Source organism: Lissotriton vulgaris, unplaced genomic scaffold, assembly GCF_964263255.1.
Source record: "Lissotriton vulgaris unplaced genomic scaffold, aLisVul1.2 SCAFFOLD_686, whole genome shotgun sequence".
Lineage (NCBI taxonomy): Eukaryota > Metazoa > Chordata > Amphibia > Caudata > Salamandridae > Lissotriton > Lissotriton vulgaris.
This window is the reverse complement of record NW_028249207.1, coordinates 377910-404192: the sequence shown is the minus strand read 5'-3', so window position 1 is coordinate 404192 and position 26283 is coordinate 377910. Positions and strand designations below refer to the sequence as shown.

At 46.4% G+C, this 26283-nt stretch overlaps 1 protein-coding gene across 1 annotated transcript in view; it reads right to left on the bottom strand.

Annotated features, from left to right (window-relative positions):
- The window catches only part of DHX33 (DEAH-box helicase 33), a 153267-nt gene that overhangs the window by 114034 nt on the left and 12950 nt on the right, over positions 1-26283 (bottom strand). The window contains exon 2 of the mRNA XM_086950277.1: positions 12675-12835. Within this exon, the coding sequence (XP_086806403.1) occupies positions 12675-12835 (161 nt within the window). The remainder of the gene's footprint in view (positions 1-12674; positions 12836-26283) is intronic.

Below are 26283 nucleotides of genomic sequence, written 5' to 3'. Positions count from 1 at the left end.
ACAACTAACTTGCCCTGGACAAACACTTCCATGGCCTATTATGTGCCAAATGATAGCGCACAGAATACTTTTGTCTACAACTAACACCCTCCAGTCTTGTGACTCCGGCACCTGCAAGATATGTTCCACCATTTTGATTTTTTTGCTACCTTCAAAATCTGCTCTTGGGTACATGTCAGGGAAGAGGTATGGTGCCGCGGTCAGGGTGACTGACGCTGGAATCTGGGGGCCACAGTCGATCCCCGGCGCCAGGTGAGCCCAGCACCATGGGACTCCGGGCAATAGCTTGCTTAATCCTCACGACGGCCCCCAACGCCGGGATGCCTCCGGGTAACTGCTCGCGCTTTACAAATACTGGATATACATTTATGTCCAAAATGGTCTCCAGTCGAGTAAGAGGTAAAATTGAAACCTCATAGTTACAGCTAAAATATAGTGGCTACAATGTCCCTAATGTTTGTTGTATGTGTACATGTCTTCTGTGTTCTCTAAATTACAGGCACAGTATACCTCGCCCAGATTAGCAGTGGAACACAAGACCCACTGTAAGTAGCTTCACAAGTTGTGTAAGTACTAAAATTCTTGTTCTGATGAATGCACCATAGACCAGGCTGGGCATAATGGGGCAGAAACATGTCGATTGAAAAAACAATTGTATGTATGGATTTAGTTACACGATCCATATCTATACATCACTAATTTTAACAATTTTTTCTCATCCTTTATGAATTAAAAGTTTTTTTGGGGTGAGCAAAGATTTTTTAACTCACTTCACCTATGAGCACTGTGTAACAATGGTCTCTGGACACTACAGCGTATCCAGTGGTTGCCTCAGGCTTGAGGCATGCATACTACAAATAAAGACCCGATGATGATGCACTAGCGCATTATTACAGGCGGAGAACCAAGATATACCGCCATCGATTTCAATGCGTGTATGAGGGTTTTTTAAGCAAGAGAGAAAACCTTGGTAAGTTGTCCATCCCTCCCCATTTTTTTTATTATTAAGTCCAGTTGTATTGGGCCTAAATACTCTGAATAATACTCTGCATGAGGCACTCATTCTACAATCTACTTCTTCTAGCAGATTAAACTTCTGTTTGGCAAGAGGTTTAAGTGAGCTGAGAAAGGATAGGTGAGAGCAGTGAAAGGTGGGATCCTTATCAGAGAATGCCAAAACACCTTTTGTGTGAAAACGATTAACCTCAGGGTTAATTAGAATTCTGTGCTCCCCATTTACAACAAAAACTTGGATGCTCAATAGCCTCCAGTTCTGTAACTGTATTGTAGTGTAGTTCCTATATTCCCAATAGGCTCTGCGCATTGGAATATTATACACTATAGTTTTGACATAGGACTGAGGTCAGTATGTCTCTATTGAGTATATTAAACTTAATTGTTTGTGTGCCAGCTAGCTCAAGGGTCACTAGAAACTTTCTTGAATAAACAAGAAGAGATTAATCTCTGACAACCGCATAAACATGACAACTTTTTTCCCCTAGAACCGGAACAATATCTTCGTGGAAACAATAGATAACTATTTCACTCAGTCAATCGTGCATGCTTCATTTCTACAGAGTTGCATAGAAATATAGAGATGGGTGTTTCAATAAAAAGGGTTTATTGAACAGTCTTCTTTCTCATGCAAAAGATATGAAGTGCTACAATCGTTAGACAGAATGCAAAGTATAATGCGTAAACAGTAATATAAAATAATACTGTAATAGCATTGTCTGTTGCTATGACATATATAAAAATGCAAACATAAATAACACAGGCTAAAATACTCAATTGGTGCTTCTAAAATACGCCTACCCCAGTGTACCTAACCTAGGTCTAGTACAAGGGAAGAAGTAGGTGCTGGTTTAGCATAGGTTTAGTTTTGCCAAGAATTGCCAAAGGTTTTCTCTAGGTTCTAATCCGCTCCATACCTTAGAATGAGAGAGATTGGTATCTCTTTCTCTGGACTCGATTTCCCCAACACCCCTCAAGGGGAGTCAGAAACACTGGAGCTGGATTCTCGGCAGGAGGATGACAGCGACTAGTCAGTGCGTCAGATGGATAGTTGGCTTCCTTCGGTACTTGCTGTAGCGAGCTGCGTTGTGCAAGTAGGTAGTCGAACTGCACCGAGCCACCGTGCTTTGCCATAGCAAGTGAAGGTATATTTATACCATGAAGGTGTTTACTAATGCCAGTATTGACGTAAAGTCGGGCATATGAACTTCATGAATGAACCCCAGGAATAGATGTTCATGCATAATAAATGAGTTCTTGGAGAAATCAATATCCAAGCAAGGGGAAGCCCCTAACGGCTTAAGAGTCTGGTTTTCCAAGAACTCGTTGTGACGTACATGAACGGATAGAAGTAGCCATGCCTGTATTTGGGTAGAATGGACTATGCCTAAATAAGGACTGGATATCTATGCCTATATACGGGCAATGTGAAATGTACCTATATAAGGGCATGAATCAAAGAAATTCATATGGAATCTAAATCGACATACAACAGTATCTGCACTGCACCCCACTCTACTAAAGCTGTATGTGACATCACTTGCAAACTCAGCAAGTGTTGGTATATGAAGAGATCGAATCTAGCTCAAGAACAATTGAGCACTATCATCTTAGGTGGATTATGGTACGAGAGCGTCTACCCCATGGCTTGATGGCTTCTCCCGTAAATATTCTGTGTTCATGACACAGAAGGCCATAGCTTCATTACAAAACAACAGGTCGATGATGGTGTGCAGATTATGCAGAAGAGAGTAGTATGAGAATTCTAAACTGTCGGGATGCATACTACGCCACATGTCAGAGTGGGTTGTCCCTGATCCAAGAGGCAAAATGACATAAGATTGCCTGGCTCCCCGTTGCCTTATCGAGTCCAATGTTTTGCACACAATTGAAATCACCACCCCATATACAATGGGCAGACAGGATCTGCACCAATGTGGGGAGAGGCCATCAAGAAACTGTGAATGGTTGTTATTGGGGGCATAAATCGCACTAGTGACAGTGGTTCCCTATCTAGTTCTCAACTACTTACACAGCTTCCCACGCAGCAGGCAACGTGCCTTACTACTGTTATACTCCTGCATCCCTTGTCCAACTGCCTAGGATTCTAGCTTTGTCATAATTAACTGCTAAATACCGGACAACCATGTGGGCTACATGTTATCGCTCTGCGGTCCTTATTCTTGCGCCCCTTTCCCTTCCTGTACCAGGGTCCCTAACTCACCCACTGCATTGACAATATTGTGATTTACCTCCTGTGTAGTTTTGCCATTCTCCCCTGTAACATTTTTATTTGTTACTGTTTGCATTGCAACTCTTCTCCCTTCTGGAAATGCAGCGAGCCCATCCAATATATGTAACATTCAATAAAATAAATTCACAAAAAGAGTGTAGGACGAGAATGTCCTGTGTATGACTAAGTCCCCCTCCTGTTTTGAGTGTGCGGTCTAGGTGTTAGATGTGAAAGCTATCATGGATGAGGATTTCTGCAATGTACTCACGGAGAGCAGAGTGAATGAGGTTTCAGTGATGAAGACAATCTAGGTTTAGTTGTGTGATAATGTTGGGGTTGTTTTGAGTACGTAGGACTACAGTGTGACCTAATAAACATCAACGGAGTGTGTTGTGGCAGGGGTCTTTGATTTAGCGAAAGGTATGTGGATGAGGTTAGACTCATCAGTGTTCAAACACAGTGAATGTGCTTGAGTGGTTTGGCTGCGAGAACGCGAATGGTGCGAAATGTGAAGCAAGAGATAAAGTTGGTTTATCTGGAGCAAGGCATCATAACCTAGGTAATAGCAGTTTGAGGCCCTTGCCTGTGTCTGCCATTAGCTGGAGAGGCTCAGGCAGCGATAGGCCCTAAAGTGTGGACTAAATTAGCTAAAGAAACAAGAAATTACAGATGGCAACAAATGATGTCAGATTCTGGATGGGCATGGCTAGGACGCCGATACAACATGATGCCCGCCGAGAGTGCTCTCGCTCCATATGAGCTGCAGCTGTAACCTTCCAATGTTCCGGGGACCGGCCAAACACAGCAACCGGCTGTGGAAGGTGAGGAAAGGAGACTACTGGTGAGACTTGAACTCCTGCAATCATCCTATCCTCCGTGGAGCAGAATGCCCAAGATGGCGGCCGGACTTTTCTATAACTCATTGGCACTCCCACTGGCTTGACGTGGACTGCTCAAATAGCACTTTCTCCACCCCCAACCACCCACTATCTCTACAGAGACGGTCATTAGTGAGGACTGGTGCCCCTAACAGATATTCCACTTAATGACCCACCGCCCATGGCCACAGGTGGATATGCTGGGAAGTATGCATACAGGAGCGCTGACGAAATGGACTGCCCAACAGACACAGGTGGCTCAGCCGGGGACTATCAGTGCCCCACTCTCACTTTGATCAGGGTGGACATCAGGGAAGATCTCAGAGTGTGTGACTGTAGCAGAGGCCATCTTGAAGCGCCACTCGGGGCCCATCAAAACCCTGACAGCAGAAGCTGGCCAAATAAAGGAAGTCACCAGACATCTTCACACCAGGGCCGAAGTCGCAGAGGGCAGATTCTCCCACAAGAAGTCTGCTTCGTGGAGCTACAAGAAAAAGCAGAGGGAACAGATCTTGGGAAATTCACTGAAGACTTACTATCCACCAGGGTGAGCACCAAAGAGTTCTCCCCTATATTCCTGGCAGAGCAGCCCCCGAGTAGCGGGGGTCCAGCCGAAACCCAGTACCTGACCGAGGTCAATAATAGCTAAATTTCTCAACTCTAAAGATAGAGACACCGTACTACAACCGGCCCACCAGCAGGACCTGTTCCTCTTTGAAAAGCTAAGGGCGTGGACTTCCCTCACTTTACGCAGGAGGTAGAGGCACGATGACTGTCTTTCGATAAGGTAAAACAGGAACTGAGAAAACTCAACCTGCAGTACTCTATGTTATACCCTGCAAAACTGGATATTAGATGGGGCAAAGCCTGGTTCTGGGCTTCACCAGAGGAGGCCATGGACTGGCTGGGCATTTGTTGCCTAGCCAGGGTAGGCAGCAAGGGAACTCCTTTGTGCCTCACCATCCCCAACAGAGAGATGACTGTTGACACACGAGCTGGCTGTGACAGTCCTGTCCTTACTTTCCGACACCTGAAACTACAGGGAGAAATGGCAGCTGAGGGGCGAAAACTAGGCCTTATGTTGCTCTCATGGAATGTGAACAGGATGGTGGAGTGAACTTGAGAGGGGTGGTATTGTGCTTTTTGGCAAGACCGAAGCCGGACATAATCCACCTACAGTAGACCCACTTAGTAGGTAAGAGCTGTGCACTCCTGGCGAGGGACTGCTACACCATTCAGGATTCTCCATGGGCTCCTGGGGCATGTATATGTTAGTCAAGAAGTCACTTCCCATACTGGTTTGGAAATCCTGGACCAAAACGGGGGCGTGAGGGGGGCTGCTACTCGGCGATCCTGGGAGAATGGAATGGAGAACTAGCAATTGCCTCATGGTATTTTCTACTTTGATTCAAGAGGGACATGCTCCGAACGGCCAGGGACTGGCTACTGTAGATCACACAGATGAACATGGCATTGTGGCGATGGGGTTGGATGGAGGGAAGGGAGGTTGGTGGGGGTAGTGGGTCTTAAACTGTATAATGAATGGGGAATCACGTGGGACCAGAGTTATTGTGGAAGGAATACTCTGCTATTGGCTATGGGAATGCTGGACATCTGGTGGGAGTCTAGCCTACTGATGGCCTCTACTCGTTCTCCGCTGGGACAGTGGGCTCTATGTCTAGTTTAGACAATATTCTGGTACCCCCAGATTGAGGGAGGGAGATCCAATGACACCAGCTATCTACCCAGGGGCATTTTGGATTACTCTCCAATATTCATCAGACTGGGGGAGTGATCCAGGGGGCTGGGGGACGAGAAAACTGGAGGCTAGACCCTTTGGAACCAAGAGACTGCAACACTAGAAGGTTCCTAATGTCCGTCACAGAGCTTTACTTCAAAGAAAATGTTGGGCCGGTGTCCTCTGGCATAACCACTTGGGAGGCCTACATGGCCGTCCTTAGAGGAGGTCTAATATTCCATGGGAAAGAAGCAGGAAAGAGGTAGCTGATCTTGAAGCTCAACTAATGGACTAGGAGGGAGAATACTCAATGCAACCTTCTACTGCCCTCTGGCACTGCATTGCTGTTCTCAGGGAATATCATAGTTTGGTGGAGGAAGAATGGAGGGTTTAATACCGATCTCAACTACAGACTCTAAAAAGTGGGTCATAAAACAGGGAAACTGATTACCTAATTAGCGCTTCGGGTGGAGCCAAGGCGATAGAAACACCACATTGTAAATAGAGATCGGGAGCCGCAGTACACAGCAGGCAAGCTGTGATGGCATTCACAGCCCACCTGACAGAACTTTATAGCTGTGGGATGGGTCACTCCAAAGCGGACCTCCTAAGGGTTCGTGGATGATCTCGCTACACTGATACTGGACTGCGATGGCTTGCAAGTCCTAGATAGGGAAATCAGGGTAGAGGAGATTGAAGAGCCCATTCCACAACTCTGAAGAGGAAAGACTCTGGGGCCCAATTTCTTCGCCCCAGAACTTTTCAGATGTGTGAACCACTTTGTGGCAGATCAGATACTCTGTAAGCTATACGTGGCTAGGAAGGAGAAAGTCCTGCTCAAAGGCCTGAGAACCATTGTGCTGATACAAAAGGAAGGGAGGCCCGCAAAGCAGTGTGATTTATATAGGGTTATGTAGTGCTAGTGACACTCCTATGGTTTGAAACCACATGATGACATGTGACTACCATTATTTTAATTGACTTTTGGTATTTACATCATTTTTCCTGCATGTGCCTTCCTTGCCTTGAAGATTTCTTTTGAATTTCTTTGTAGTTTTAGCAGAGTGGGAGCTGTCACAGAGTAGATTCGCCTTGCTAAAAATAGAACGTGTGGGATGTGCATTTGAAAGCATATGAGAGAGGTGCGGGATGTACTTCTTGGTCTCGAATTGGTGTTATGAACAGTGGTGCTCGAATGTGCATTATGTTGTTACATTGGGAGATGAGGTATGCAATGCTATAGGCAGTGGTGCACAAATGTTTATTGTGTTGTACACTGGGAAGTATTATGAAGTTCTTACTATTGGCTTTGACGTGCCCTCTTGTCATCTTGAATTCTGACTCTGTTTTGCTTGAGCTTACTGCACGCAAAGGGAGGTCCCCAGATTATTCAAGTTGTTTAGGTTATTCACGTTCAAGGTTGCTTTGTTTTCTGTGCTTTTGGAGATTGATGAATGTACTCCCTGAGACTTTCGTAAGCTTTGTTAAGATAAAAGCTGGAACGTGTAAGAATGCAGAAGGAACGTGAGAACTCCTTTGCCTTTTGAATGCTTGCATGGAAAGTTGCCAATTCCAGTAGGTTTCCTTGGCACAGCAGAACGCCTCTCAGAAACTTCTAGTGCGTTATGAGACTATAAAGCTGGGGTTTGTCAACTTAGAAACTGGGCTTGGAATCCGAATGGGGACGGACGCATCTACTTCGGCAGAACCCCGGTTTGTTGTGGCTCTTAAGCCCGGTTGTATATTTCCCAGTGTGGAGTGGGATAAGATGGGCTTTCCCAGATTTGACATCTGAGAAAGCCTTTCTGATAGTTAGCGTCACATAAATAAAACTGCAAGCCTTTTTTTGAGAACAGTCTTTGATGTGCTTCATTTTATAAAGTGAAATCCCTTTACAGGTAGTGTTGTGTTTATTGCTTCGTCGTGTTTGAACCTCTGTGTGGGAGAGTGGTACCCTCTATTATCTGGGACTGCAAAGCAAGACAGCCTATCACTCTACTCAACGCAGAAGTTAAAATACAAGGGAAGGTCCTAGCTAACAGGCTGATGCAAGTGATTGATAAATTTGAGAGAGAGGTCCACCAGTCATAACATGCAGTGACTTTTTGGCTGTCTTGCCTGCAGGCACGACGTAAAAGAACCAGCCGTGTTATCGGCCCATGACGTTCGGAAGGACTTCGAATCAGTTGAATGGGACTTCCTATGGGCGATCCAAGACAAGAGGGGATTTGGAAGAGAGTTTGTATCCTGGGTATGTCTGCTATATACGACGCTGATGGCCGGGGTACGGGCGAATCGGGTGCTCTCTAGCCGAGTTTTTACCTAGGATGTGGGACAAAGCAGGGATGCCTGCTTTCTCCCCACACCCTAGAGCCCCTGGTTTATAGGGAATAAGATCCAGGGAATAACATGGACAACGGATTGGGTGGATATTATCTCCCTCGATGTGGACAATGCTAATGTTGTACTTAGTCGATCTCCTAAAGTCCGTCTCCAGAACTCTTGAAATTCTCAATACATACAGTAAATACTCAAGGGTATGCAACAGCTAACAGAAATTGGTCATGTTTACTTAGACTCCTCCGGAGGCTTGGGAGTACTTGCTGCAGTGGTACCTGAAGGACATTCGATAATTGGAGATCCAGGTTACAGGTGACGCCTGGAGAGTCCCTGAGGCACAATCTAGGCTAAGTCCTGGGCGGTTATAGAAGGGACACAGGACAATGGAGGACACTCTCCCACCTCTATGTACTTCAGAATTCACTTTTCGAAGTCCCAAAGGATTTTTTTTTAAATCCGGGGACGCAATGACTAGATCCCTTGTATATGATTGCATCGTATGGGACCCTGGTCAGGGCCTGCAATGAGATGCAGTAACCCCCCGCATTGCAAGTCCTAACTAGAGACCAATACAATGAATGACCCAGACTTTTGTCTGTACTATTGAGCCACACAACTACTATTTTTCAGTGGCTTTGCGTGTGCCCCACAGGAGAATCCCTCTCTAAAGCAGACAGAAGACTGCTGGGCCCCCGATGATAATTGGAAACTTTCTGAAATACACAGGCCACTCAACACCTTTCCCAGGCAGACTAAGTGATAAAAATACGGCACAAATTCCCTGCCCCCGATCAAATGGAAAGACAGGGAAGGCTCATGTTAGAGACTCCACTATGGGACTCAGCCCTTCTGGAAGCCTTGCTGGGGATTGGACCGTAAGCACCCGTGGGACATGACTGGGATATCGAAAAGGGGACATATGTGGGGGCACAAGGTATGCTCCGTTTCTCTGATTCACAGTCTCAATATTAGCTTGCGACATCTCATCATTTCCAATACTTGAAGTCCCCGACGAAGCATCGCTGGAGTTTCGGCTACCATCGCCCCTCGGAAGAGCCACACTATTTCCCTTGCATGAAGGACACTGGTGGCCAGCTGCCAGCTTTCCCTGGATGTGCTTGCTGGGCGATGGGAGGTGGACCTAGGGGTCCTGATAGATGAAGTTGAGGGAGGCGTGTCAATACCTCTACGAGGTGGCCATCAAAGCTGGCTACTGGTTGGTACAATCGAAAATCCTTCATCCTACATTCCTCACCAGAATTAGATTGCCACAAATGGGTAGGGCTGACAAGGACATGTGTCTGCGAGGATGCGGCTATTGCTGCTATTGCAGAACCTTTGAACACAGTATCTGGGACTGTCCACTCATCCAACCATTTTGGACACAAGTGGGGAGGTGCCTTTCCACAGCACCTTAGAGCCATGGGAAGGGGGGCACCTAACTATGGGCATACACCCACTATTGTTCTTTAACGTAGCCCTTGTTATAGCCCGATGAGACATTGCTCGTAATTGGGGGAAGTACAGACATACCCACACTATCACAATTGCAGGAGGAGATAAATTGGTGCATTCAGGTAGAACGCACAATATATAAAGGCAAGGGATGCCGTCGAAAATTAGAAAAGAAATGGGCCTATGAAGGGAATACAGGGATCTCGATTAATTGCTCAAATTATCAAACGGTCATCTATAAATCCAAAATATATGAATCACTGATTTTGATCTGAGTGCTATTTCGGTGTCAGAAGTTGCCCGATATGTTTTCCGTTCACAACATAATAAAATTATTTCAAAATGTGAGCTCCTGCAGAGATGGATTCTGGGAAATGTAGCAATGGATTCTGAGAAATGCAGTATGTCACTTCTGGTGGTGATGAATGCTGGGGCATCGGGAGATGGCTTCCTGTTGAGATATATGCTGGACAGTGAAATTCATTAGCCTGGCATCTTCTTTCAAAAACGTCATACAAGATGTCAGTAAAGTCACTTTCTGTACAGATGATTGCTGGGAAATGCAGTTAGTTCACTACTTCATGTTAAGGAAAGTCTGAGTGATGCTTGTTGTATGAAAACATGTATTTCTAATTCGCTGCTCCCTGTGGCAAACTATGTTTTTTTACTTTGGAAAGGTTCATAAACCCCAAACTTTCAAGCCTTGTAGCAAGCAGCCTTAAATGACATCAGGTTATCGCTTAATGGAGGCGATGTCACCGTACTGATAGTTTTGGACTAGGTTACCTGCCTACACTGGTCTCCAGTGTCTGTGACCTCAATGTCTTGTATGACTCTCACCTTTCCTTTGTCTCCCAGATCAATAAGGCTAATTTTCTCCTCCTCAGGACTCGACAAAACACGCTCCCCATCTATGTTTTTTACGGCTATCATCTTGTCATTCATGCAGACATTTTTTCTAGACTTCACTATGTCAATGCTCTATTTCTGGACGTGCTCAAATATTTGCTTGACACACTCCAAGTTATATATAACAGGGGCCAGAGGAAATTGCTGAAATTGACGAGCTCTCTTCTCACTTTGCTGAACTCCACTGGCTACCTATATCCAAAAGGGTCTCTCATAAAGCACTCTGTGTGGTGCTATGGGTCATCCAGTGTAGGGTCGTACCTATGCAAAGGAAATGCATGCCTTCCATTTCAGCACAATCTTTTTGCTCTCTCTCTAAAACCCTCCAGCAGATATTCAGCTTAAGACACATCTGTACTTGTGAATGTAGTTTCTTCTTCTATGCTTCTTCTATTCAGAATCAGCAATTAATCATTTTACTTTTATAACCTATAGAACCGCTGGTTGTAGATCAGAGATAATCGTCTTCCGCCTCAAAAGAAAGATTACCACTCTTCTGTCTTTTGGATTGTCCAGCATCCTACTACACACCTTAAAGCAGACAGATGTGTATAGACTGAAAAGTGAAAAACGTTGCTGCTGCTGGCATCCCCATTCAGGTTTCTTCCTCTAACAGGTGCAAAATACGTGAGGTCTTGTACTGGCAGGCCCAGTGAAGAAAACATAGCCTCTTAATTTATGATGGTGCTGAAAGAACTGCCTTTTTGGTGAAGGCTAGATCCAACTTAAGAGTTGTAATCATTCTCTGCTTGAAATTACTAAAGGAAATTGTCAGTGTACTCGCTATCAAACAGAACATCTATCATTCTAGATTGGATGCTTCCAGAAAGAAAAACAGAAAGCATACACCAAACAATGAGGGCAGATTGCCACCGCATCCACAACCAAAGGGTCACTGCCTTCAAATGTTTGCAAACCACTAACTTGGATAACGTCATCCTATTCTAGACTACCTGAGCAACGATCATCCAGGACACAGAAATAAAGTCATCACAGCCCCACCCACGGCAACTATTTCCATATTGCAAAGCTAGTCCCTCTAACAAACTGGGGTTGCACTGGAAGATTTATGCCATAAACTTTACAAACACTAGGTCAGCTCTCCCTGCATGCCTGTCCCTTTCATGAACTCACGCCACTGGCTTCGTAATGCAAAGCTGCTGCTCAACTAATGCATATTTGTAAGGTAAGCAGATGCACTTAGATGAGTGAATAAGTCACCAGTTAACTTCAACCAATTTTTGGAAAACACTAAAGAACTGGGGATCTTCTCAAGATATCCAACTCTGGATGGTTACCAAATATATGATGAATTAGAAAGGAGACCAATAGAATGCAAATCAAAAAGGTCAGGTTGAACAGAAGCGTTCTGTAGTGGTGGATGTTGTTTGTGTAGCGGAGAGAAATCAGATAAAAGGAGAGGGATCTGTGAAGAAAATGAGTAACTAACAGAATGGCTGGCCAATAAAGAAATGCAGGCAAATTAGAAGTCATTTAAATGAGCAGTCAACAGTAAAGTCCTTTTCAACACTCTGACAGATGATGCAGAAAAGGTAGATAGTGAGATGATAACGGCAGAAAAGGTAGATAGTGAGATGATAACGGCAAGAGACTGAGTGAGGATTAGCAATATAGACTAATTGGATTAAACAAATACTGCAAGAAAGAAAATATGGCATAAAGAAGTGCTTGGGTGTACTGTGAAAAGCAGAACGGAGAAACACAATTTACATACAGCTTGTACACAGATAAAAAACTTCTTAAGAATGCTCCCAGGTTGCTTTCCCCTTGTTTATTTATTTATTTATTTATTTTCCCTTGTAACTATGAACGGCAGAAGCACAACATACATGCCATGGTTGTGTTAGCAAGCTCTATTTCTCATGAACAGTAAATTCTGATTTTGGATCTATATGACAAATCATTTCTCAACACTCATCCTCTTGCATTTGCTTGTCTTTTAACGTAAGCAAAGCATTAACAGTAAACATCAACAAGTGGAGTAAACTTCAAATATGTTCACATACAAAGTTTGAAGTTATTGTTACTGGTTGATATGAATGTGATTCAGATAAGTATACTTGATCATGTTTAGAAGGTGTCATACCAGTTTTCCCAATTCGGTTTTCTTTTCCTCCGCCACTCTCGTTGCCAGTGAAATGGCAGCTACTCGACGCGGTTGAGTCACAGCTATAATGCCTTGGCGGCCAATCCCAGATTCATAGAGATATTGTGGGATTTGTGTGGTCTTCCCTGATCCGGTTTCCCCTGGAAAACAAGAAAGTGGGCAAAAATTCTTATCTGTGTGAAGAACTAACAGAAACATAATGTTGATTGCAATAGTGAAACATCAAAAACACAAGATGCTGAACTATGCAGAGACTACTTCAATTTGGGGGTACGCCTGGTCACAAACATGCTCTCTCCAAAGCCAAGATTTGAGTTGGTTTAGACATACTTGAATTTTACAGACACAGTGCTCTGTTTCTTATCGGGTAGAACACTTGGAGCTTGGCAGATGTAATGCTGAACATGATACAATGTGTTCATAACCGTGCCAGTGAGACAAATGGATCAAACCTTTAGGTGAAGGATGCTATCTATCCCCGAGGACCCTGATGGGGACTTAGTGGAGTAGGATGAGCTCCATAATCATGAGTATTTTTAAAATCATTTTGCCCGTTTATCATGTTTTTATAACAATCACATAGTGACATGAGGGTTAGCTGGAACGTTAACTCTAAAGGAGGTGGGAGGCAGAGAATTCTCATACAAAACAGTATGGAAAGGGGCGACCATTCGGTCCCCCCCGAACGTATGGTGGAGTACCACGATCCCCCCCGGGAAGCCATTTTGGGCGGGAGGCGAGTCTCGGCTGGTATGCCCGAAGCGGCGTAGCCGGGGCGCGCCTTTTCCCGCCCTGGAGTGGGTTGTCCTAGACACTGACGCGGCCGGCCACGCCCTCGGAGGCAGGCGGGGGCGGGTTTACGCCCGCCCGAAGACGGATAAAAGGAGCAACAAGCCAAGAAAGCATCCTCTTGTTCCTGTGCTCTGAAGCTGCACCTCCCCGCTGCACGTGAGCCCGAGACGGAACGAAGAGCCAATTTTGAGCGTTGTAATCTTTCTTTTTGTTTTGCAGATATCTTCGTTGAGAATGCCAGGCAAGAAGGTCGGAAAGCGGGTCGGTACCGATCAGATGCTCCGCATGCTCATAAAGGAGGTAGCCGATTTGAAGAAGCAGATGGCGGCTAAGAACGGGGAGGGAGGACCGAAGCGAGTCATCGGACCAGCTTTGCCAGGAGTAGTCCCTGGTGGGAGAGGCAAGAGGTCCAAAAGGGGGGCACTTGGGGGGGAAACCCCGGTTCCCGATACCCCACTTGAGGAGCCAACCCCGGTTCCGAAGGAGGGGCATCCGATCCCCGTGGTGGTCACCCCCGTGACCGGGGAAGATATGCCTCCCGAGTTAGCGGCGCAATTAGCAGCGTGGTTGGGAAAAGATAGTAAGGGCACCACGGCTGACGACGCCCGGGCAAAAATGAGACAACTGCGGGAATCTAGAGAGGCCGCGAAGGCACCATCTTCTGTTACCCCGCCAGTTCCGGCGGCGGAAAATGCAACAGGCCCAAGTTCGGCGGCAAATGCAGCATCTGGTCCAGGTAAGCGGCCATTGCCGATCGCGGGGGAGGGGTCTGTACCTTCGCGAAGGGAGAAGGTGGCTCAGCATGTTCCACTGGAAGTTAAGGAAAAGATTTGGGCGAATAAGTATGTGAACATTTTTTCTTTGCTTACCGACCATTACGAGATGGAGCATGTTAAGAGCCAAAAGGAGCTCATGCATCCGAGTGTTTGGCGCGCAAAAATGGCCGCCTTTAAGGTTGATGAAAACATAGGTACTTGGGGCAGAGCGTGGGGCATTTTCACCTCCATCATGGGCGAGCGCAGGCCCGAGTTGCTGACCGAGTTGCCTATTTATCAGTCACGTATCATGGAGTATTCCGTATCGTACGGGGGCAATCAGTGGTTCTGTTATGACAATATTTTTAGAAAAGCTAAGGAGCACGACCCAGATCTGACTTGGGATTGTTTCGACTCCGTTTCATGGCAAAAAATGGAGAGTTCAGGAATGTTAAAAGTGCCATTGTCAGGGAGTAACGGGGGTGAATTTACCCGCCAATCCTCTGGGACACCCTTTCGGACGGGTGCAGGTAACGAGCACCACTCGAAGTCGAGTGGCAACGCAGGAAAAAGGGGGATTTGTTGGAATTTTAACAGGGGAAAATGTACGAGGCCCCAGGGGTCATGCAAGTTCAGACATGAATGTGGGGGGTGTGGGCAGCCATCTCATCCTGAGTCCATGTGCAGAGCCAAAACGGGTGATAACGGTGGTAGGGGAAGCGCCAAACAGGTCTGAAATAGTCCGAGGGGCGCCTTTACCTACTCCGATTGATACCATGGCAATGATTCCTTGGCTCAACGAATACCCGGATCATGCTTCCGCTGGGGTGTTGCGAAACGGGTTTTCATATGGTTTCCGCATCCCAGTGGGGGATTTTCAGGGTGTAGCAAACTGTAAGAATCAACTGTCGGTCTTGCAGCATACGGCGGTGGTACAGGTAAAGATTGGGAAGGAGGTGACTCGAGGTCGTGTCGCCGGTCCATTTGATTTGCCACCGGTTGCTAACTTTGTTTGTTCCCCTCTAGGGGTGGTCCCCAAGAAGGACCCGGGTGAGTTTCGGCTGATACAAAACTTGTCAGCCCCACGTGGTCTTTCCGTGAATGAAGCGATAGACCCGGAAGTGTGTTTGGTGCGGTACGCATCTTTCGATGAGGCCGTTGCCATGTTGAATCGCCTGGGGCCCGGGGCGCTGATGGCAAAATCAGACATCGAGTCAGTGTTCCGGTTGCTCCCGGTGCACCCAGACGATCAGCGTCTCCTTGGTTTTATGTTTCAGGGTCGCTATTACATGGATAGATGTATGCCAATGGGGTGCTCGATATCCTGTGCCTATTTTGAAAAGTTCCGTTGTTTTCTGCAATGGGTATTCACAAGGAAGACGGGTTTTCAGCATGTTATGCATTATCTCGATGACTTTCTGTTTTTGGGGGCAGCCGGGGATCCTGAGTGTGGACAGGCTTTACATGAATTTTGTGTCTTAATGAATCAATTCGGTGTGCCATTGGCGCCAGGTAAGACTGTGGGTCCCTCGACTTTGCTCGAGTTTCTGGGGATCGAGCTCGACTCGGAAGAAGGTTGTTTTAGATTACCCAGGGAAAAAAAGTGTTAAAATTCAGGATATCCCTTGAAACATGTATTCGTGCAACGAAAGTAAACCTGCATCAATTGCAACAGGTGGTGGGTCAGTTGAATTTTGCCCTGAGAGTGATGCCAATGGCACGCCCCTTTTCCCGCTCGATTGCACAAGCCATGGTCGGCCTGAAGGAAGGACATCACCGCACGAGGCTCTCGGCAGAGGTTCGCCAGGACATGCGCATTTGGTTGGCATTTTTGGCGGATTTCAATGGTCGAATTGTCTGGAACAAACCGGCGGTGTCCTCCGAGGAGCTGGGGCTTTGGACAGATTCGGCGGGGAGTATAGGTTTTGGTGCTATATTTGGTACACAATGGTCGGCTCAAAAATGGCCGTCATGGTGGCACGAGTGCGGCCTGACGAGTAACATTGCTTTCCTTGAACTCTTCCCTATTTTGGTGGCCTTGAAGACATGGCCGGAGGGGTTTCGGGATCATTCTGTGGTGTTCTGGTCTGATAACATGACTGTGGTTGAGTGTATCAATAGTCAGGCAGCACGTTGCAAATGGATTCTGAGACTGCTCAAAGAAATTGTGTTATTGTGTATGCAGTTGAATGTGCTCTTTAGGGCAAGACATGTCCCGGGGGTACGGAACCAAGCGGCTGATGCGCTTTCTCGTTTCCGTATGCAGGCCTTCTGGGGTTTTCTGCCCACAGCGGACCTGGTGGCAGCACCCTTTCCCGAAGCTCTCTGGTCTCTCGGTGCCCCGAACTACAAAACCTCGTGGGAGAGAGTTTAGCACCCAGGACAAGGAAGGCATATGAAGGGGCGTTCCGTTCCTATTTGTCCTTTTTGGGTTCGGCTGGGGGGAAGCTTTGGGGACAGGAATAGCTTGTCGTAAAATTTCTGCTGTCTTACATCAGGCAGGCAAATCAGTAGCTACGGCCCAGAGGCATCGGGCCGCCATTTCCTTTATGGCAAGGGCTCATGGGATCCAGGACCCAACAGCGTCTTTTGTGGTGCAGAAAGCGCTACGTGGGTGGCAACGCCTTGAGGGTCGCAGAGTAGATGAGAGGCACCCGATAGGTCTGGATAGGTTGACCCTGTTATTGTCCGTACTCCCGGCAACGTGTTCATCCCAGTACGAAGCAGTGTTATTCCGAGCTGCATTTGCGCTAGCATTCCATGGGGCTATGCGGGTAAGCGAATTAGTGGCGAAGAACAAGCAGGATACGATGGGGGGACTGTGCCGGGAGCACATTCAGGTCAGGGAGGAGACGATGACGGTCTCGTTTGTTAGGTCCAAAACCGATCAGGGTGCAATTGGGGACTGCATAATCATTCAGGAGGATCCCCGGGTCTTCCATGTGCCCTGTGGTGTGCGTAGAGGAATATTTAGCGCAGAGGGTGGCATCATGGGGGGGGACCTTGTTGAGACACGCTGACGCCACCCCACTAACGAGGTTTCAGTTCCAGCGGGTGCTTGCGATGTCGATTTCGGCCGCGGGCTTGAACCCCGGCGAGTTCGGGACCCATTCCTTTCGGATAGGGGCTGCTACTGAGGCTACAGCCGGGGGTCTGAGTGTAGAAGAAGTAAAACGTTTGGGGCGTTGGTCCTCGAACTGTTATAAAAGGTATGTGCGGTTGCACATGTTGTGAAGCTGTAATAATGTACTCACGCTTCTTGTTTTTGTTTGGCTTTCAGTTGCGCAAGCTTACGAGGCGGGGCAGACTGTGCAGTCGACCCGACACCTGGGGAACAGCGGTCAGACATCACCGGCTGCGAGAAAGGAGGTGTGGGTCGTGGGCCACTCATACGTGAGGCGTGCCGCGGACGTATTCAAAGCAGGTGACATGATTCACGTGGCTGGGGAATACGGGTACAGGGTGTCCTTCTACGGAAGGGGCGGGCTCTGTATTGACCAGTTTCAATCCTTTTTCGAGGGTTTGTTAGGGCGGACAAGGTCACCGCCGTCTATAATCATAGTCCATCTTGGGGGCAACGATTTGGTGGCCACTGGTAGACGACTTCTTCTTGAGGCAATGCTTTCCACAGTAAGTTGGTTGGCAAGAAGAGTTCCAGGGTGCACAATTGCATGGTCCCATATGATCCCACGGAAAGTGTGGCGGGGGGCTATTTCGGTTTCTGCTCTGAATCATTCAGTAAAGAAAATAAATAACAAGTTGAGTAGATTGTTTCGTTCAAATACACTGCATTCTGTTTCGCATGGTTGTATCAAAGGGGACAGTATGTATTTGGGGGATGGGGTTCATTTGTCCCGGGTGGGGAATGAGTTACTCATAGGAGACCTCATAGCTTGGCTAAAGAGTTTAAAACATGACCTTTAGGCAGGAGTTGTTGTGGGGGGTCCGGATAGCCGGTCAACTATCCGGCCTGTGGCGGTAAGGTCATGATCGGTGAGCAGTAATTGGAAGATCCCTATGGGGGGGCGTCACCCATTACGGATGGGAGCGCTCGGGGGAGGTGGCCATTGGCCCCTCAACGGGGAGGCGGTCCCTTCTAAGGATAGGCCGCCGGAAGGAAAGGAAAGGTGGTCAAGGCCCCTTCCTGGATAGGAGGGGCTACGGGCCCTCCTGGGGAATTTCCCGGGGCCAGGACATCTGCGACGGCAGATGGGGTAAGTTGTGTGGGGTTCGGGAGGGGGTTTACGCTACCTTTTAGACACCTCACACGAGTCCTCGGACGACCGTTAAATGGCGTCGAGTTCATTGGGGCCCCCGTCAAGTCCAAGGGAAATTGGTAGATGCACTTGAGGTACGCCTCTGTGCGGTCGCTCCCCTCACAAGTGAGGGGGGGATTTCTGGTTTAGGGATCTGACACCGGTTACAACCTTGCAGTTGGCCCTTAACGTTAGCATGTACAATTTCAAGTCAAATGTTTTGTAGGATGTTAGTTCGGCTAGGAGAACCTTTGTATTAGAGATCTGTTAAGGTTAGCCAAACATCGTAATGTGGAAATGAAATTGTACATAATATGAAACTGTTATTTTAATGTTTTGATTTTGTTTCATATTTTAATAAATACGGCCGGGAGGGTCACTCCCTCCCGCCTTCCAAAAGTTCAGAACCGTTTCCGGTTTCCCATCCTTGGGGATTGTGTTGAGAGGGGGTGGCGGGTATCTCAGCCATATGGAAAGGGGCGACCATTCGGTCCCCCCGAACGTATGGTGGAGTACCACGATCCCCCCGGGAAGCCATCTTGGGCGGGAGGCGAGTCTCGGCTGGTATGCCCGAAGCGGCGTAGCCGGGGCGCGCCTTTTCCCGCCCTGGAGTGGGTTGTCCTAGACACTGACGCGGCCGGCCACGCCCTCGGAGGCAGGCGGGGCGGGTTTATGCCCGCCCGAAGACGGATAAAAGGAGCAACAAGCCAAGAAAGCATCCTCTTGTTCCTGTGCTCTGAAGCTGCACCTCCCCGCTGCACGTGAGCCCGAGACGGAACGAAGAGCCAATTTTGACCCACCCACCAGCCCCTGAGGACAGCTAGTTGTTTTGAATAAAGTTTTGATGTGGTAACTCTATTTCTTGCAGGTTGTGATGATTGTCGTGATATTTTGAGTATGCAATAAAGAATGGTCATTTTCGGTATGTTTTTCAAATAAAGTAATTCTGCACTAGTGTTGATCAGTACTCATGCTTGTAATAGTTATGGTTGTTTTGTAAATTAGTAAGTTAGGTAAATTGTCGTATTTATTTTGGTCGGGCGGTAAGGTCATGATCGGTGAGCAGTAATTGGAAAATCCCTATGGGGGGGCGTCACCCATTACGGATGGGAGCGCTCGGGGGAGGTGGCCATTGGCCCCTCAACGGGGAGGCGGTCCCTTCTAAGGATAGGCCGCCGGAAGGAAAGGAAAGGTGGTCAAGGCCCCTTCCTGGATAGGAGGGGCTACGGGCCCTCCTGGGGAATTTCCCGGGGCCAGGACATCTGCGACGGCAGATGGGGTAAGTTGTGTGGGGTTCGGGAGGGGGTTTACGCTACCTTTTAGACACCTCACACGAGTCCTCGGACGACCGTTAAATGGCGACGAGTTCATTGGGGCCCCCGTCAAGTCCAAGGGAAATTGGTAGATGCACTTGAGGTACGCCTCTGTGCGGTCGCTCCCCTCACAAGTGAGGGGGGGATTTCTGGTTTAGGGATCTGACACCGGTTACGACCTTGCCGTTGGCCCTTAACGTTAGCATGTACAATTTCAAGTCAAATGTTTTGTAGGATGTTAGTTCGGCTAGGAGAACCTTTGTATTAGAGATCTGTTAAGGTTAGCCAAACATCGTAATGTGGAAATGAAATTGTACATAATATGAAACTGTTATTTTAATGTTTTGATTTTGTTTCATATTTTAATAAATACGGCCGGGAGGGTCACTCCCTCCCGCCTTCCAAAAGTTCAGAACCGTTTCCGGTTTCCCATCCTTGGGGATTGTGTTGAGAGGGGGTGGTGGGTATCTCAGCCATATGTAAGAGTCATTAAAAAAAGTGAGTTTTGACTCCTTTGGCATGCTGGTTGTCCTTGTGCTGTCAGTCTGGGGATACTTCCTGTGTATGCATTATGCCTTTAACACTATTCTGTACCTACAAATAATGGTTGAAGTATAAGGGACCCTGTACCTGGTAGACAAATGAAGAAATTCTGAAATCTTCTGGGAAGGCAGGGGAGAGGTCGTAACATGTACATAGTAAAGCCACCACCCGTAAAAAAGCATTTCTCGCAGTCAAGTTTTCAGACTTCCTGCCAAAAATGTCCCTCATGGCCATTCTTGCCTAAATTATCATAGAAATGCCCTCATCCCTGAGAACCAACGCCAGATTTCAGCAAGAAATTGGCAAGTGGTAGGCAAAGAAGCCACAGGCACAACACTGGTTTCTCCCCAAATCTCCCTGGTTGCTTCAGAAATTTGCACTTGCTGTCAAACCTCCTTGTTCCAGAATTTGCATTACCTGTGAGAGTTTCTGGTCTTGTTCCTCCTTGTTTCTGCCCATACCTAATAGGTCATCCTGAAAAAACAATAAGTCCTTAATCCCCTTAAATAGTTCATACATCAGTCTTTGGCACAAAGCCGCCTCAGAGGCCAAACTAAAAGGAACCCTTTAAAATCTGAAGCAATAAAAGGGGGTAACAAACAGTCAGGCTCCTATCAGGATGTAGTGGAAAACTAGTTGTAGGCAGCAGTCAAATTTACTTTAGTGAACCATTTTACAGACTCTCCAGCATTGCGCAAAATCAGCTAAGCAGCGTGATGAAGGTACTATTTACCATCTTGACTGCAAAAAAAGGTCTCACAGCAGATAGCAAAAAAAATTGTGACTTCTCATTGGCTGTAAGCACACGTCACTACGGGCGCCCTACAGCCATAATAGCTGCTTCCTCCTGCATGTGTTTATTCAGTGCATCTACTGGCGGTCACTGGCGGACAAGGAAGAAAGTCACATCTCGTACTTTCAGTGGATCTGGATGTAAACCGCATGCTATATTATTTCAAAGGCTCGATGGCATTTATTTTCTCAAGGTCTCAACAGTCGATGGCTTACATTGGATGAACAGGACAAGTGACAGAAAGGTTGCACCAGCCCATCAAACAGGTTCAACTGATTGAAATAAAGAGCACCAATGATACCTGGCTTGGACATTTCAGGGCCGTAAATTTAAAAGGATAAAGGTGCAAAAGGATTTTAAAAGCACACTCATTCGCACCGGAATAAAACCTGGAGCAAATATTAATGTTGAAATGAAAATGTATCCCTGCTGTTTGTAAACTCGTATTAACAACTACAGGGTCAACCCAACAAACCTGAACCAGGGGCAGTCAGTGTATAGTCCTAACAGTGGTTCAAGAAGCAGATAACTTAAGAATATACTAGCAACTAATAATTAAAATCACAAACAAAACAAATATATAACAATGTCAGAAAAAACAAAGGAACAGTTAAGGAAGAAACCCATATGCAAAAAGAACTGTATGTATGGAAAAATTACAAATTTATTTACATATTATAATACATTTAAGATAATGGCGCTCAAGACAAACATGCTGGTATACAGACAAAATATCACACAAACCAGACAGGTGGCAAACGAGAAATACACATTACAAAAAAAGGAACAACATATACAGAACTAATGTGTCCTCTATAATTGTTGTCCACATAGGCGTCAACGGCGTTTCGACCGCTGTATAATTACTAAGTATGGGCGAATTTGCGGTTCGCGAATTTGCGTATTCACGAATACGCAAAATCCGCGAACTCTCGCAAATTTGCGGATTTTTTATTTTTTTTGTGTTCGCAAGGGTTTCTTCCAGTTCGCAAGGGTTTTGTACCAGTTCGCAAACGCGAACTTACTTGTCGGGTCGCGACCATGTTGTTTCTACGTCTGGTTCATCACAGCACCCTCTGGTACATCACTGCCACACTCTGGTTCATCATTGTATATTATGGGGGAAAGCGCACGTGCCCTGCACTGACATGAATGAATTAGGGGTTGATTAATGTGTCATTGAATTTGAACTTCCAGTCTGGCACCTGCTTCCTTATCTGTAATTGCCTTCTGTTGCAGTGTAATTTTTTTTATTAGGACCTTTGTGGCATACTTGCAGCTATTCTCTGAGCCTGCTGTGAGGGACAGAGCAGGGTCATAGAATAGTTGCAAGTAGGCAACTAAACTCTGGAGGGGCCCCTCAGGAAGCACTACAGCGAATGGTTACTCATAAATAGAGTTTGAACTTTTGCACGTGCTGATTGCTTTCAGTTTAGCAAAAATAGTTTTTCTGCAATTTCGCGGGATTCACAGGGCACGAATTTGCACGAGATCGAATTCGGAAGCCGCGAATTTGTGCGAATATGCGATTTGGTTTTTTGAGGCGTGTTAGTTCGCAAGGTTTTTTGCGTTTTAGCGAGCCGCTTGTAGCGCAACGGGCGAAGTTACCCTCACGGTCGTACATGGGAGCGGCCATCTTGTTTACGTGACGTATTTCCGTTTCCGGGCGCTATGTGTAATCTCGTAGTGAGCGGCTCGCTAGTACAAGTTCGCGTGTGATCGCGAGGGAAATCTTGCGCGACTTACCCACGCGGTCGTGAACGGGCGCGGCCATCTTGTTTCTCATTCATTGCTATGGTTCTGGGCATGCTTTCTGTATCCTCCGTCAATCTCTGCCATCCTTTGCTTATTTGAAGTTTTTTTTTAATCTATTTTACTTATTATCTATCCCTCTATTTTTCTAGCTCTATATTTTTGTGTTTTCTGCTACTCTTGGTTAATTTTAAACTACTTTTTAAACTCTTTTCTTTTCTTCTTCCCTATTCTATTTCTTATTTATTATTTACCTTCCTTTCTGCCCAGACCATGGTAAAGGGAGCCGGGAAGCAGCCTGAGAAGGGGAAAGGGTCCCGCACCCCGTGGCCGATTCCCGTGCGGGCGTTTGAGGGGGGAGCAAGTCACAGCCCGGGAGATCTTTAGCGCGGAGGAGGTGGCCGCACTAGTGTTTTATGTCCAGTGCTGCCTCCCCAGGACCATCATGGCAGGCGGCAAGATCGCTAGCGGCTACGGGATCCGGGAGCGCCTGAAGCGGTGGGAGAAGGTGTGCCGGGCCATGTATCAACACTCTGGGGTCCGGAGCACCTACAACCAGGCCACCCACCGTTGGACGGATTACCTGGACCGGGAACGCGACTTGGTCGACCTGCTCGGCCTTGAGGTCCCCGGGCTTGGTGAGTAGTAGCTATTTCATCACTACTCTGTTTTCTCCTGCTCTGTGTGTTATTATATTGCAAATTTTTGTTTTTTACCAAGAACAATAATGCTGCCGATTACATTGTAGGTAAATTTAGAGTTCAAAATCTTCTGGGTTTTCAGGTGCACTGCTCTCCTTCTCAGTAGCGTTGCTACTATGCTTATTTGTTTTCGATTTTGTTTTCGATTTTGTGTTCATTTCATTGGCCTGAGAAATTATGTATGAGTGTAGTTTAAAGAACTTGGTAATGCTAGACACTAAGGGTCAGATTTTCAATTACCGGCGCATCCCTTCAAAGTAGCAGGGATACGCCAGTAATTGTGCACCACGCCACCACCACCCATGGTGCGCCGCATTTACAATGCGGCGCACCATGGGCCCAAAACGTCACCGAAGCATTACGCATCTATGCCGTAAAGGCGGAGCATTTCTGGAGTTGCGTCGCTACTATGGCGCAGCTCCAGCAATGCTCTGGGGCGCCCTATCTCCCCAATGTTGCGTCAAGCCGTACGTCTGCTTCAAGCAGGAGCAGGGTTTGAGTCACGCATCATTGTCCTAAAAGTGACTGATTGAAATCTTGTAGATTTCCCTCAGCCACTTTTAAATGCGTTCCTGCGCAGGTCCCTTGCGCCGGAACGCCCCCTGATGGCGCAGGGCTTTACAACGTGATGCATCTCCCATATGCGTCATGTTGTTAATATACGCCGCACCATGGCGCCTCTTTTGTTCTGCCGCTGCGTCACAAAATTCAAGCAACAATGGAGCAAAAGAGCCGCAAGGGGCTTGTAAATCTGCCCCTACAGACTCAAGTCCAGTCCTTCCTTTGTACACCTGGCAATAAGAAGAAATAGTGGTGGTGGATTGATAGTTTGAGTATTTTAATGACTGGTTAATGTAGTAGGAAACTTTTGTGTTGTCGCTGATCTGCACAATGGAGTTTGTTTGTCACTTTGCCTGCTGCAGACTGCTGCCTGCCAGTCTTAGGCGAACCTTTTTAGTAGTTTGTTTAGTGAGTTACATAACTTTCTAAGTTGACGGTCCGCAAATCAAGCAATACTGATATCGTAGTAGACCACATGATAGACAACTATTCCACGGGATATATTGACCTATTTGCTATTTCGCCAAAATATTTTGTTATTGTTCTTTTGAAATGTTTCATTTGGTTGACAACAATCATCCATGTTTTCGGGTCTTTCTTTCTTTCTTTCATGTTGTACATCAGCTCCCCCCAGGGACAAGAGGACAGAGGAGGAGGGGTTATCGGATGCTGCTGCTGTTCAAGGCCAGGATCGGTCAGGCGGGGCTCCTTTGCTGGCCCCGGTAAGTTTTAATTTTAATATAGAGTACCTATTTTTACCTAGCGTTCCTCATTCGATTTTTTTCTAAATCGTCTTTGATCTTCTTGTAGACTGTATCTAAATTCTTATCCTGCTACTATGACTCCCTGTGGTATTACTAGATTATTCTTATTAGTCTGTCTGTGTGGCTAACTAAGATTAAACATTTGGCAAAAGGTGTTACACTAAACTCCCATTCTAGTCAGCAATAGCTCTATGCACTGAGTGCAGTCCTCTGGTATTGTCCATAATGTCTTTTCAAGTCTTCTAAATATTTATTCTTTGACAATTACCAACAATAAAAAGGTGAATGACCACCAAGAAAGAATAAGATACTACTTTACTTTTGGTTTGGATAGGAGGACAATCCATACTACTACTGTTGCAGGGACAAATCTGTACAAACAGAACTATGGACACTAAATAGTGCATTGTTTATCAATTATAATAGGCGCAGGTAGACTTTCCACATACCTCAGTGATATCAGACTTTGAAGAACCCCCAATCTCCTTACTGACTAGATAGTGTGGCAGAGTCATTTAGCTCCCGAATTCATCGATGATTGATCCCCAAAGATGATTATCCAACGCAGGACAAGAGTACGGAGTCAGGGTCCAGAAGTGTCAGAGGCACGGACTCATGCTTGCAAATTGCAAAACCTTTTGCTCATTCACTCTTGACCAAAAACCACAGAGTCTATTTAAGTTTTAAAGCTTTATTAAAAGTAAAAATATTTATTAAAATCAAGCTGGTCATAAACATAAACGGTTGATTAAAAATGGAAAAGTGCTTAGTGATTTATTTAACACATTTATTGTGGGCGAGCCGAGCCCTCACCTAGGTTGAACTTTAATTTTTCTTTTTGGTGCTGAATCGTTGGTCACTCCGTCCTAGTGAAGATGATTTGTTCTTAGAAGTGAAGCTTCTGTCTGTTATGAGAAAAATGGTGCGTGTTAAAAAGCAAGCATTCATCAGTTGTGCCAAAAAGTGCAGCAAGACAACACCCTTCCTTGGAAAAAGGGACATTTTTACTTTAGAGTAGACAGTCACAAATTATTAGATTGGTTTCTGTATTCACATTTCTTCATTCCTAGACAAAATACTAGTGAGTGGTGTATGTCTATGACATCTAACATTCTAGTGTAGATGTAGGTGGAACATCTGGTGCTGGGCCCAGCGCGGAGGTGGAGGAGGAGACTTCTGGGGAGGAGGCGGTGCAAGTGCCGGACGAAACTGCTGTGCGGGTTACCACGGTAGTGGCGGGCAGTGTAAGCTCTTATATTCCTTACTTATTGAGATTGCAGACTGCATAGTTTGCTCCCCGTGAGAAAACGTAAGGTTTGTCCAGATGAGAGACATGAAGAAGAATGATTGACATAGTT